General features: G+C 49.2%; 4 protein-coding genes across 4 annotated transcripts; 1 reads left to right on the plus strand and 3 right to left on the minus strand.

Moving 5' to 3' along the window:
• Positions 1 to 13: 13 nt before the first annotated feature.
• Positions 14 to 1,474, minus strand: N7503_004490 (putative C6 transcription factor; the record flags this gene model as incomplete). The annotated part of the gene is made up of 1 exon (XM_057064037.1): positions 14 to 1,474. The coding sequence occupies one exon, from the start codon at positions 1,472 to 1,474 to the stop codon at positions 14 to 16; it is 1,461 nt and encodes a 486-aa protein (XP_056921780.1).
• Positions 1,475 to 3,124: 1,650 nt separating this feature from the next.
• On the plus strand, positions 3,125 to 3,510 carry N7503_004491 (uncharacterized protein; the record flags this gene model as incomplete). Its single annotated transcript, XM_057064038.1, has 3 exons — positions 3,125 to 3,211; positions 3,293 to 3,400; positions 3,469 to 3,510. 3 exons carry the CDS (start codon positions 3,125 to 3,127, stop codon positions 3,508 to 3,510), a joined length of 237 nt encoding a protein of 78 aa, XP_056921781.1.
• Positions 3,511 to 4,876: 1,366 nt separating this feature from the next.
• Positions 4,877 to 5,770, minus strand: N7503_004492 (uncharacterized protein; the record flags this gene model as incomplete). Its single annotated transcript, XM_057064039.1, has 2 exons — positions 4,877 to 5,202; positions 5,257 to 5,770. The coding sequence occupies 2 exons, from the start codon at positions 5,768 to 5,770 to the stop codon at positions 4,877 to 4,879; spliced, it is 840 nt and encodes a 279-aa protein (XP_056921782.1).
• Positions 5,771 to 6,638: 868 nt separating this feature from the next.
• On the minus strand, positions 6,639 to 8,432 carry btgE (putative cell wall glucanase (Scw11); the record flags this gene model as incomplete). Its single annotated transcript, XM_057064040.1, has 1 exon — positions 6,639 to 8,432. One exon carries the CDS (start codon positions 8,430 to 8,432, stop codon positions 6,639 to 6,641), a length of 1,794 nt encoding a protein of 597 aa, XP_056921783.1.
• Positions 8,433 to 12,188: the final 3,756 nt, after the last annotated feature.

Consider the following 12,188-nt stretch of genomic DNA (forward strand, 5'->3'; position numbering starts at 1 on the left):
TCTCAAATTGGTATCAAATCGCTGATAGTATCTCACCGGGCTCATACCCCCAAGCCCGCTCCAAATCCTTAAGTCTCCAAAGCGCACCCCAACCAGTTGTCTCTTCAACAATTTTGAAAAGCCTTGCCACCTCGATATGTTCACTGTGGTGGCTGAGCAGTTTGCCGGCAATATACAGCGGCTGAATAGCATTGATCAAATTGCCACTGTGCGGATTCGTAAGCGAAATCCCACAAACCCTGCGTGCATGCCAGATCGATGAGTAATGTGGTCTAGACGGTGGGACAATATGTTCCGAGGGTTTCATATCGAGCATTATAATGCAAGCCGCATGGTACAGCTGGTTGCCCGATATAGCAGCCCAGTGCGCGAAGAGAATCTCCGGGAAGATCTGACCACCTCCTATCCCCGTTGTCTTGACGGGTAACATAGCCGGAGGTCGTTGTTCAAGCCAGTATTGCAGTTCGTTCCATAGACAGGTCCATCGTTCAGTGAATGGCCGCGGGTCGTCGATCATTTCGCCTAGCTCGACGTATCGGGTCTGTCGACAAGAAAGATCGCATGTTTTCGCACATAGATACACGGCCCAATTAGCGTGCATATCTGGCGACACAACTCCCTTCTGACAGAAGGAATCTCGAATCATGTTATCTCGTTCAGTGGGTGTGACAGCTTCAGGCATAGAAGGCACCCATTTTTCCAACGGAAGCACAGTGCTTTCTGCGCCGTTGGAAATTATCGCTCCACATAGCTCCATGCGTGCGTAGCACCAGAACACAGCCTGTAAGTGGCCTCCTGATAGTCCGTTAACATTAAATGAGTCGAAAAGTGCAGCGCAGCCTTCAACATGGCGGCGCCAGTCGCGCGGACTGACGGACATTAGTTCCATGACGGCGAGGATGCACACAGTAGCCAATACATTCGGGTCTTTGGCTTGGAGGCATGGACCGAGGAGACGAATAGACTCCTGATACAACTCCAGACTGTCATAGGATTTATCGAGACATGCCTTCCGCTCATTCTGGCGGGCGGAGAATGCTAAAATGGCATAAAATAGCGCAGGCGAACGTTGTGCCAGAATAGGAATATGAACACCAAAATGACGCGACTCGTCGAATTTGTCGAGGTACGGAGCACATTCGGTGATCCAATTTTTGAGATAGTGAATTAGACGAATCTTAGGGACAGAGACCCGAGTAAAGTCAAGGCTTTGATGGGATGTCCTCGTCGCCCCTGTCGCCTCTATTAATGGCTCAGAAGGAGGGGATGTGTAAGTGCTTGGATCTAGGCTGGCTACTGCGCTGAAAAGTACGCAGCGGAGTTCTTCCTGTAGTTCTAGGAAGCGCGGGTTTGCAGCATACTCGTCCGCACTGGAGAATGTTCCCGGTGATAGGAAGGCTTCTTCTTCGAAAACTGGGGCAATAAAAGATTCCCCAAGTCGCCCGTCTGGCAATATTGGTGGGACATCGTCCATGACAGCTGGGGGGTGTCGAGGGTAGAATCTGGGGTAGAAAGAAATGTTTCAAGGTTCGGGTGGAGCAAAGACTTAGTCACGGAACGAATTGATCCATGGAACATCTAGTCTCAACACAGTAGGTCCAGCAGGCTTCTTTCGGGCCATGCTAAACTAGCAAAATTCTTCGGAATTGACAACATATCAAGTGCTGTAGATTTATTCAGTAACCCTGTTTTGAAAACCCGCAGGCCATCGGTGAAAGTCCTGTTGGCTGAAGTGCCTATGAGAACACATCAAACGCTTAGATTTGCCACATCTGGAATGATTCTCGACTTTGTTCGGGAGTAAGTTCATAACTTTGGTGGTGCCATTCGGGATTCGCTCAGGTACAGTAAGTATCCCTTGATGCCTAACGCGCTGGTCAAAATTTGATATTATGGCGACCTCCTAGACTGCTCAATCATCTGATCATAATCAGGATAGACAGATTTCCTCTGGCGAAAATTTGCCCGCCGTGTTCTTGAATGAGAAAAGAGTGGTGTTGTAGAGAGGAAAAGAACAATCTCCTAGGAGGAAAGCACCACACTGCTGCCTCACAAACCTGGCTGCCATCGGCAACATCAGAAATCCACCATCAAAATACGTCACTTCCAACCCCTTTTCTACATCTCGGACTTCGTTATAAATCACAACGTAGAAGATAGCCATGATCGACCCACAAAAACCTCAGATCCCTCCCTAACAAGGCAGCCCAGCGAGACAGCCGCCAAGCCCCGCCTCCTGCCAACCCCCACCACACGCATAGGAAGCCCCTCGCAGGACGAACCAATGATGCCAAGCACCACCAGCCCTGTTTAGCTCGCGTCTAGAAACTAGGGGGGTTTCTGCCCTGGTATCATTGGCATGTCGAGATGATCTCTTTCACTTGTTATTGAGATATGATAGCGATGCCCCACCTTGAACGGCCCTAAATACTCGCTTAAAGTAGTTTGCTCTTATTCCCCATAATTCTTAGGAGCTGGTTCTAAAAATACTTGGCGTTGCAATAGGGGAGTCTCTGGTCGCGACCGTTATATTCACAAGCTTCCGATGCGATCATATACTAGACAATGAAGAGGGATATTGGGTATGCACCTATAATTGCTGTAGTACAAGCAATCGATATAATGCTAGATCGATGCCCTGACAGATAGATCAAGAATGCAATCATAGCCAGCCTTCACCAATCACACCAACCACTTGAAGATCAACCACCACCTCCTGTCGATCCCTTGGCTCGTCTCACAGTCATGGATCGGCGGTGTCTCTACGGAAGCATGGCAGCCCCATATATTTCAGGCACGGGATATGAGGAATGTTATAAGACGTCGTTCCCGGTGACCTGACATTCCTGAATTCAGGATATACTTCTCCGTACGTCGCTCATTCAAGGTATGTTGTTACCAACCTAAATTTACAAGGTTTCAAATACATCTTGTTCCTGCATCTCATCTTGATACTTTCTTTGAACCTTCATCCAACCCAGCCGAAACTACCCATCTGCCCATTTTGCCCTATCCAAGATTACCATCTACCATCTTCGATATTACTATTGAGTCATAGCTAACCAACCTGTCTAGAACAAACAACCTTATCAACACCGCTTACCCTCCGTCTCTCAACTTCAAAATGCAAGCCTCCGTCTTCATCCTCGGCCTCATCGCCAGCATCACCAACGCCATTCCCACTCCCGAAACCCAATCTACTTGCCTGAACGTACGTGATTCCAACCAACCAGCCGTCTAAACATGACATCCACAACGCACAACGATGAATCTCATCTAACATATGATTTAGGAATTCGAAGTTTGCCGCGTCAACGCTCCGATGGGTGATCCCCACCAGTGCTGTATCAGCAACATGATCTGCCAGCCGTTCAAAAACCACAGCAACGGCACTATGGGTGTAAGTCATCGCAACCACCAAGCTCAGATATGAATACCCCAACGATGTTAATACTAATATTTTGATAGGTCTGTATCAAGGAGGATGATGAATACAAGCTGCCGCAGTAATTTATTTCGGCAAATCACTGCAAAGTTGTAATTTGTTTTGGACTGGGTTGAAAGATTGCACATAGGCAATGGTCGTGTCTAATGCACTAATATGTGAGGCATAAGACTTGATGGAATCAGCATGTAATTAAGATCCATGGTACATATGACCATTTAAACACCTTCAGTCATTTTCATGCTTTATAGTCAGTTTCTATAAACAGTCCGAGACTCAGTTGAGCGAATAGTAGGTCATCCTGCATCTCCGCAGTGTGCGTGCATGACTATGTAGTTCAACGGCTTAGTGCAGCATAGATATTGAAGACTGCAGTGTAGATCAACCGCATGATCAAATTTGATCACCGAGTCCTTTAGTCTTCAGTAGCGTTGGTACACCGCTAGATGATATCTACCGTACTTGAAGGTTGGGTCTTCATCACCCTCGCTTCTAGTCAATTTATGGACAATTATTGAGAGACCGACGTGCGATGCAGCATTAGGCGAGACCCGTCTTACTTCACCGCAATCCCTAAGATCTAGGCACGTTCCCAGTCTCACTTGGACCCGTTGTGACATTTGGACTCGAGGCAGGGTTCCATCTCGAGGCACTCGGCAAAGCAGTGTCGGCGGGCTTGGTCATATTTGTCTGCATCACAAGTTACAGTTTTCGGAGTGTCTGTCACACTGGTGATATCTTCTCGACGGTGACTGTAGTGGTACAGCTAGACTGGCTTGCGGTGATGTATACTAGTTCCTGAATGACTGAGAATCTGCCATCATCGCTGCAGTACCCCGGGACGTTGTTCATGGTATAGTCATCGGAATTGATCAGGCTGAGCGACTCCATGTCATCATCATAACTGCTGACCAATCTATTTGATAGAGTCCGACAGCGTATACCCAGTGGACTTGCGCTGAACCCTAGTCCGCCAGTGATGAGTTTCACAGCATTCGATTGTCCGCAGTTGATGAGGGAGTTTGCAGTGATGGAAGCTAGAGAAATGGCCACTTTCGCATCCCGTTTTGAACCCAGCTATGTGTCTGGGTGAGAAGTGTCATCCTGGAGGGACATCTCTGCTTATAGTCTTTGGGGCTACCAAACCAGTAGCAATTGTTGAGCTGTACGTCAGACTTGACGCAAAAGGCCCGATTGTAGCCAGCTCCCCCATCGTCGCAGCTCATACCGGTGCAGACTCCTGTATCGGCATAATAGACCTATTTGACTCTCATAAGCATTTATTAGGAAAGGCAAGTATGAAGGCAAAGGATTAGACTCACCGGCCGTGTCCCCATGTCCATGAAGTATAACCAGCAACACACTGAGGTGCGGCCGCGCAGTCGAACCAGTATGCCAGAAACTGGAATAATAAGGCAAAGATACTACCTTCTAAATGTATGTCGGTGCTGGAGCATTTCTCTGCCTCTCTTCCCACCTCTCAATTCCCTCAGACTCAATCCTCTCGTAAATCTCCTGACCCTCTCGTCGCCAATCTTCCTCTCGGAACTCTTCGGTCCCCCAACCAAACTCGTTGATCAAAATCCGCTTCACTTCAACCTGCTCATAGCATCCAGACAAATGAATTGACTCACTATCCCGACTGGGGGAATACACCACTTCGAGATTACGAATATCATCGATAATCTTCTGGAGATATGTGGGGGCATCATGAGCCTCGCTTTCTTCCCGGAAGTCATCAACTGGTTCAGACTCATCTATGACTCGAATAACATCTGTTCCAAACTGTTAATAATGTACACTCAACATACTATCAGGGAGGCGGGAGAATAATTTACTCGACTTAGTGTCCAGAATGACTGAAATCCCATCGTCCAACCAACAAGTCAGCGCAAGCTCCCACGGTCGCAAAAAGTCCATTCTAAGCTCGTCTTCGTCGATGACTGCATCCGCTCGTTCGGGATCACGGCCCTTCCGGATCTCTTCATCCAGGGTGTATTCGAAGGCGCGCGATTGCCATATGATCGGCTTATGATAGCCGTCGATAACGTACGGGATTCTTTTCATGAGAAAGACCACCGCCGGAGTGAGATGGAGAGAGCGGCATAGCTCTTCGTTGATGGTGTGGCCGTCTTTTGGGGGAAAGTTGATACGGTCGGGGGTGAAGTAGCTCAGCTTGAGAAGCAGGTTATACACGGTATTGATTTGGGTGATTATCTTTTCTTCATTGTAGGGTGATGAAGCTGGCAAAGACATGGTAGACTTAAACCATATGTAGGTCAAAGTGAAGACAAGAGGGAAGATGATCCAGGCCCGGGGTTGCATCGGGAAGACAGGAGGAAAATCTTCGGCTTTGTATGGCTTTTGTTTTGTTGAGAAGAGGAAAAAGGGACTGTGGGTTTGTTGGACCGATAGCGAACCACGGAAATCATGTTTATAGAGGTACCAGATGTAGTCCGAATTGATTGGTTTGATTGGGGGGATGTAGTTGCATATCCATGGATACATTGAGGTGCCCCCACCCCCTTCGGAAAGGCCGAGGGCTTAGCCGTACTTTAGCCACAGGCCGGTAGTTAGCCGTATAGCGGTTGACCATATACGAATCCTAGCTGTTGTATGTTTTGTTTTTGCAAATCAAAGATTCAAATCGATCCTAATGCAAGCCTAGAACCTCGTTTTCAAAAGCTTTAGACCATACCAGTTTAGCCGTTTACAGAATCCATGCTGCAGGAGACTGGTGCATGCCTGGACTGTTTACAGCGTTACTCCGACACAATCCTAGAGGCTGGTCTCCAGATTTCGTTACCTACAGATTACATTGCGATCATAGCCAACAAACGGATGGTTGCATAGCAATTTCGGATATCAATCACAACCAGGTCATACAGTTACGTACTACCAGGAGTGCCGGTTCATAAAAGGGCATGTAATAAATAACATATACACAGCGCAAAAAGCATGAAGAAAAACAAAGAGATCAGGTGGATGCAACCAGGGTCAGTAGACAACATCAAATAAAAAGGTATCTACCACAGAACACGTCCAAGATAATAGACATAGAAGCCAAGAAAGAAAAGACATGCCAGATTGCATCAACATGCGGATCTAACATGCTTAAGAATGTAAATGGTAAGAACTCCTGATCCTCCTGTACAAGTTTTGAAAGGACTGCGTCACATCACGATTGACGAGCTTAGAAGACGCTAGCGCATCCCCAGTGCTGCTCAACGTCGAACTCACCAGGGGACTTCCAGGTGTCATCAGCGTAGGAGAAGAAGATGGACTTGGAGCCGATGGTGCTAGCAATGCCCTTGACGGCGGTCTCCTGCTCGGAGACACCGGGGACGGCCTTGCCGTTGGCGTTACCGGCGTTGGGCCAGCCAGTCTCGAGGTTGAGGACGTCCTTGTCACAGATCTTCTCAAGGATCTTGTACTCGCTCAGGGCGAAGGCACCGGCCTCAGCGGCGGTGGTGTCGGCGTTGAAGAAGGGGTGGATGTTGGCACCGACCAGGTCAACGGGCGAGCACAGGTTGGAGGTACCATACTCCTGCCAGATGTCAATGGGCTCGGTGGTGGTGACCTTGCCAGTGTAACCGGCAGACTGGAAGGTAGACTTGGAGGAAGAGATGAAGCTGGCGAGCTCGGCGGCAGTGACGTATCCGCTGGAGACGGCCTCGTTACCGACAACGATCAGCTCGACCATGCTCCACTCAGCCCACTTGGCGATGGCCTCGACCTGCTCCTGGGCACCGGAGGTACCGGTGGACTCAATGTAGACACCGAGGATAACGTTCATGCTGTACTGCTTGGCGGCATTGCCGATGAACTCCAGACCGCTGCAGTCAGTGGAGTAGACACGGAGAAGGTTGAAGCCCTTGTCGGCAATAACCTTAACGTTCTTGGTAACCTCCTCCTGGGTCATGCAGTCACCGCTGTCGGTGTAGGGGGAGAAAGTCATACCGTACTTGCCGGCACCGGTGAAGCCGGAGGAGCTGCTGGTAGCGGCGGCCGCGCTGCTGGTGGAAGCGACAGTAGTAGCGGCGGCAGCAACGGTGGTGGTAGCGGCAGCAGGGGTGGGGACAGCAGAGGTGGAGGCCAGGCCAGTGCTAGTGGCGTAGGGGCAGTAGTAGGTAGTGTCAGTCTCAGTCACGGTGATGGTGGTCTCGGGCTGAGTGTAGGTGCCGGGGGTGATAGTGGAAGCGGTGGGGACAACCACGGTGGTGTCGCTGGGAACGACAGTGGTGGTACCGGGGACAACGGTGTAGGTGCCGGCCACGGGGCAGGTGTAGGTGGTGTACTCAATGATGCTGGTAACGGTGGTTCCAGTGGGCTTGACAGTGGCGTAGGGGCAGGTCACGACAGTGCCGGTAGAGACAACAGTGGTGACTTCACCAACAGTGTTGGTACCGCTGGTGAGGGCGGAGGTGGTGGCACCGCAGACAGTGGTGGTGTCGGTCACGGTCATGGTGGTGGCCGGGATGGTGTAAGTACCAGTGGAGGAGAAGCTGGTGACACCATTGGTGGGCAGGGTCACGTAGACGGTGGAAACCGCGGGAGTGTAAGCCGGGGTGGCCGAGGTGGTAGGAGCCACGGCAGTGGTAGGGGCCACAGCGGTGGTAGCAGCCACGGAGGGAGTCACGGTCACCGTGCTGGTGAGGGTGCTGGTGGAGTGGATGGTGCTGGTGAGAGTGCTGGTGGACTCAACCGGAGTGGTCGACTCAACCGCAGAGACGGACTCAACCTCGGTGGCGGAGGTCTGGGGAACGGGGACCAGAGTGGGCGAGCCGTAGTAGGTGATGACCTTGGTGATGCAGCCACAGGTCTCCTCAGCATCGGGCATCAGAGTCGAGGCCGATGGCGAGGCCGAAGCAGGGCCAGGGACGGCGACGGCGCGCTTCTGGTGAAGAGCGTCATGACGACGGTGGAGGTTGCCATCAGCCAGAGCGGAGCCCACAATGGCGGCGGCGGCGAAGATAGAGCCCTTCATTTTGAATGAGGAGTCTTGCGTGCCAACGAAAGAATGCCCGCTGAACGAGTGAAGCGGTGGTCAATGGTATCAAGGAACGTGGGTAGAGAGAGGAAGGAGAGGAAGTGGGCACGCAAGGCCTTTTGTTCGAGGGCTTTAGTTTGGGGAGAGAAAGTGGAGGTTAGGGGGGGGGAATAGAAAAAGGGGAGGGAAAGAGAAAGGGCCTTTAGCCCCATTAGTGAATACAAACAGGTACCAGGCTCCACTGATCGTGAATTCGAGTTACCCTGCAGTACCCTTGGGTGGTTCGTTCATACGGGGTCCCAACTCAGCCGTTCAGGTACGCTGGGTCTGCGATTGGTCAATCGTTGCAGACCCAAAAAACCGATGCTGGTGGTTGGCCCGCACGGGTCGGGCAAGAGTGGGGATCTGTTTACACAGGTTATGATTACAGGGAAATAGTACAGCTCAGGTATCATCACAATCCGATAATACATGTCTTCAAATAGTATCTGGAGTTTATGTCTCACTTGGGGGCCGAGCTTGAGGGTTTTGTCTTAGCCCCTTACTGCGGGGCAGTGACAGGGTCAGGGACCCTGAGGGTTTGCATCTACATGTTCATTAGATGTGGAGAGTAATATGAGGAAATGAGATGAAGATTAAAATGACGATGGATATCGAGGTATCTGTACTCAGGTCCATAGCCACGTACCCATGGATCTTTAGGGAGGTGACATGAAATCGAAAGAGAAAAAAAAAAAACAGGAAATTCCCCTGCGCCATGTGGGGCTCACATGCTTAGGATCTAATCTCGAAGAAGTCAAGTGGCAGCTTGATGTGGAGATTTCAATAACCACTGATTGACTATGATTGGCCTACGCACAGACTCTAATTTCCGCCCTGCCGGTCTTCATTCGTTCTTTCGGGCTTTCGTACTCTCGTATTGACCGACGCTCAATGTATTGGTTTGTTTATTGACGGTTTTATACATGGTTGACCGTTGTCACCCAGTGGCGACTTTAACGCCTCAACTGATACAGTTTGATCAAGTGCAGAGTACAGATGCAAAGCACCCACATCTTATCTTAGGGGTCCTCTTTTCTCTTCCGCGCACTTCCTAGCTCAGCCCCAAGTCGATTCTTCTCCAATGACTCGTCAGCTCCTCTGATTGCCGATCATCCGAGGTGCACGGGAACCTGATATTTCCAAAGCATCCCGTCTTTATTTTATAGATGGTTACTCCGTACGCGCCGCACGTTCCCGTATCGACGATCACGGTGGGACAAGATGCTGATCCCAATGCGACGAAGGCCTAGATCTGGTTCTGTAAACGAGGTATTCTGATCTCAATTTAAAAAATGCTTGAAAGCATTTCTCCATACTCGAATCCGTACAATGCGGAGGATTCAATAATCACTCAGTCTCTGGAGTAAACCCACTGTGGAGGGATCTTTTCCCAGGCAACGGCATTTACCCCTGAGGCTTCATTGAGGCTTCGCTAGTTTCGGATAACTCGCTTCCGACCATCTAATCTTTTCCCGTGGGGCCGATTATTGGTTCAACCCAGTTCCAAGGACTTTAACTTTGCTTACGTACCCGGACTTTGTCCATGGGGTAAATATTGAAGAAAAGGGGAAGTGAAGGGGAAAGCAGAAAGGCTAGAAAATAAAAGCCAGAATAAAAAACCATTCCGATCGGTGTGTATTTAATTCTCTTCTCCACGCATTGGTCTCGACCGCCCAAATCTCCAGATTCTGGAGACGCTATCCAACGCCAAGTGGGATAGTCGATCTGGGCACCGGCTGTCGTATGGTATGGAGTCGAATTTAGTCTGGAGGCTTGGCAAGACCCTGTTTCTGAGGTTATTCAGGGGTCAGCCCAGGGGTTGATAGGTCCAGCACATGGACCACCAGGTAATTTTCATTTCGTGAAAATTCTGACCAGTCTCGTTGCTCTGGGCCAAGTGCCGGTGGGGCGTTGACATGGCGTTTTTCTGCTGGGGTGGTGCGTTTCATTTGCCGGTCCTTGCTGTCTGCGCACTTGACCAAAATATGTGAGATGCTGGGCGCTTGAGATGTCTCGGTGCCATTTCCTATGTCAGATAGATGTCTTGGCCACGCAAATATAGAATGTTCCATTCTTCATCTGGAAATTCCTCAGGGGCTGACCACTATGCTGACTAATGACAACAACGCATTTGGCCTCAGGCCTTCAGGCCACCATCATATCCGCGTACATTCTACAGTATGGACTTACGTAGCCATAGAGATAACTTTGGGCCTTAATTAGAAAGTGTTTATGGAATTTCCTAGCTTCAATTATCTTAAAGCATCTTCAAGCCACCGTATTTCTATCCTTGGTTTTCGACTTTCCAAGGAAGCATCCATCGGGATATTCTCCCTGACTTCCCGCGGAGCGCAAAATATATATCTGAACGGCCCAAGCAATGTAGTCTGCACAAACTTCGATGTCCATGCCAATCCATACTTTCATAAAATGGATGACTGAACCGCCACATCTTCACTCCCCAACCTCACAATCATAATCCCAGTTGATGAAATGGACAACCCTTCATATCATTGAAGCAAGGCGAATCTGCTTACCCCAGATATACATGGGAATTGAGAACAGTAGGCATCCTCCCGAAATTGTGGCCATCTCACCGTAAACAATGCCGTACCCCTTCTCAACCCAGACGTTCGTGTAAAAAGAGAGCAGAAACCCAAGGCAAACTGTGGTCTAAGATGTATCAGCATGGATTTTATAAAGCTTCGATTCGTTTTAAAGTAGCCACCACTAAATAGCTTGCAGAGTAGGCAAAGACTGCAGAAAATCTAATTTGTACGATATGGACGCATTGCCCCCTTATGGCACCGTGTATGAGCTACACGTATCGTCTGAATCTAGCCTGATAATATCGAGTAATTACAAACGACAAGTTGCGTGATTGGACAGGTGCAGGATAACTATTATAAGAGACCCCAAACCAATAACCAATCCGAATACATTATTTCGCGAACGCCGCCAAAGTGTTTCCCCGAAGCGATCGAAGGTACGCGTATGCACGAGCTGTGAAGGTGGCCCAGCCCCCAATCCCGAGGTCTACGCGTCACCTTCAGCCGTCCTTGCAGCCAAACAATTCAGGGATTTCTAAATTAAACATGCCTAACCAAAGGGAGCCAATGCTAATCTGCTAGCTGAGCAAGGCCCTCGTAAGGTATTTGGATATACAAGAAAGGAGAGGTGGTGGCTTTATGATAGAATATGTTCATGGACTTTGTTTGCACCTTTAGCGGTCTGCTTATCCAACCAAGTACCTAAATTTGATCAAAACAATGACTAGACTTCTAGGTATCTAGGCTCTCTCACTTACAGTTTTTTTTTGGCTCCACTTCAGCCACAGTGGTAGATGGCACCCAGAGGTAAGCTTTAGTAGTGTTTAATAGAATGAATGGAAGGAATGATAGTAGTAGCAAAGAATCTCGGTTCAGCTGGAAGATAGGAAACCAACATTTCAACAGTGAATCTTGAATGCTTAGACTACCATCAAATACATATTACAAAATATCAGACGCACTGCACTCGGCTTCTGGCCAGTGAAGAGGCTTTTTTGTTTGCTGGAGTCATTCAGTCGCGTAGAAAAACTAAAGTGAAAGAAAAACCACACACACAGGCCACTATTCTCCTTCCTAGAGGTGAGATAAAGCAGAGCCATCTCTAGCCCTGTGGGCTGTCTCAAAGTAACAGATTGTTCTCCGTAATCATCATTGCAAATTC

This window comes from Penicillium pulvis (genome assembly GCF_028828015.1).
Source record: "Penicillium pulvis strain IBT 33274 chromosome Unknown contig_23_segment0_segment0, whole genome shotgun sequence".
NCBI lineage: Eukaryota > Fungi > Ascomycota > Eurotiomycetes > Eurotiales > Aspergillaceae > Penicillium > Penicillium pulvis.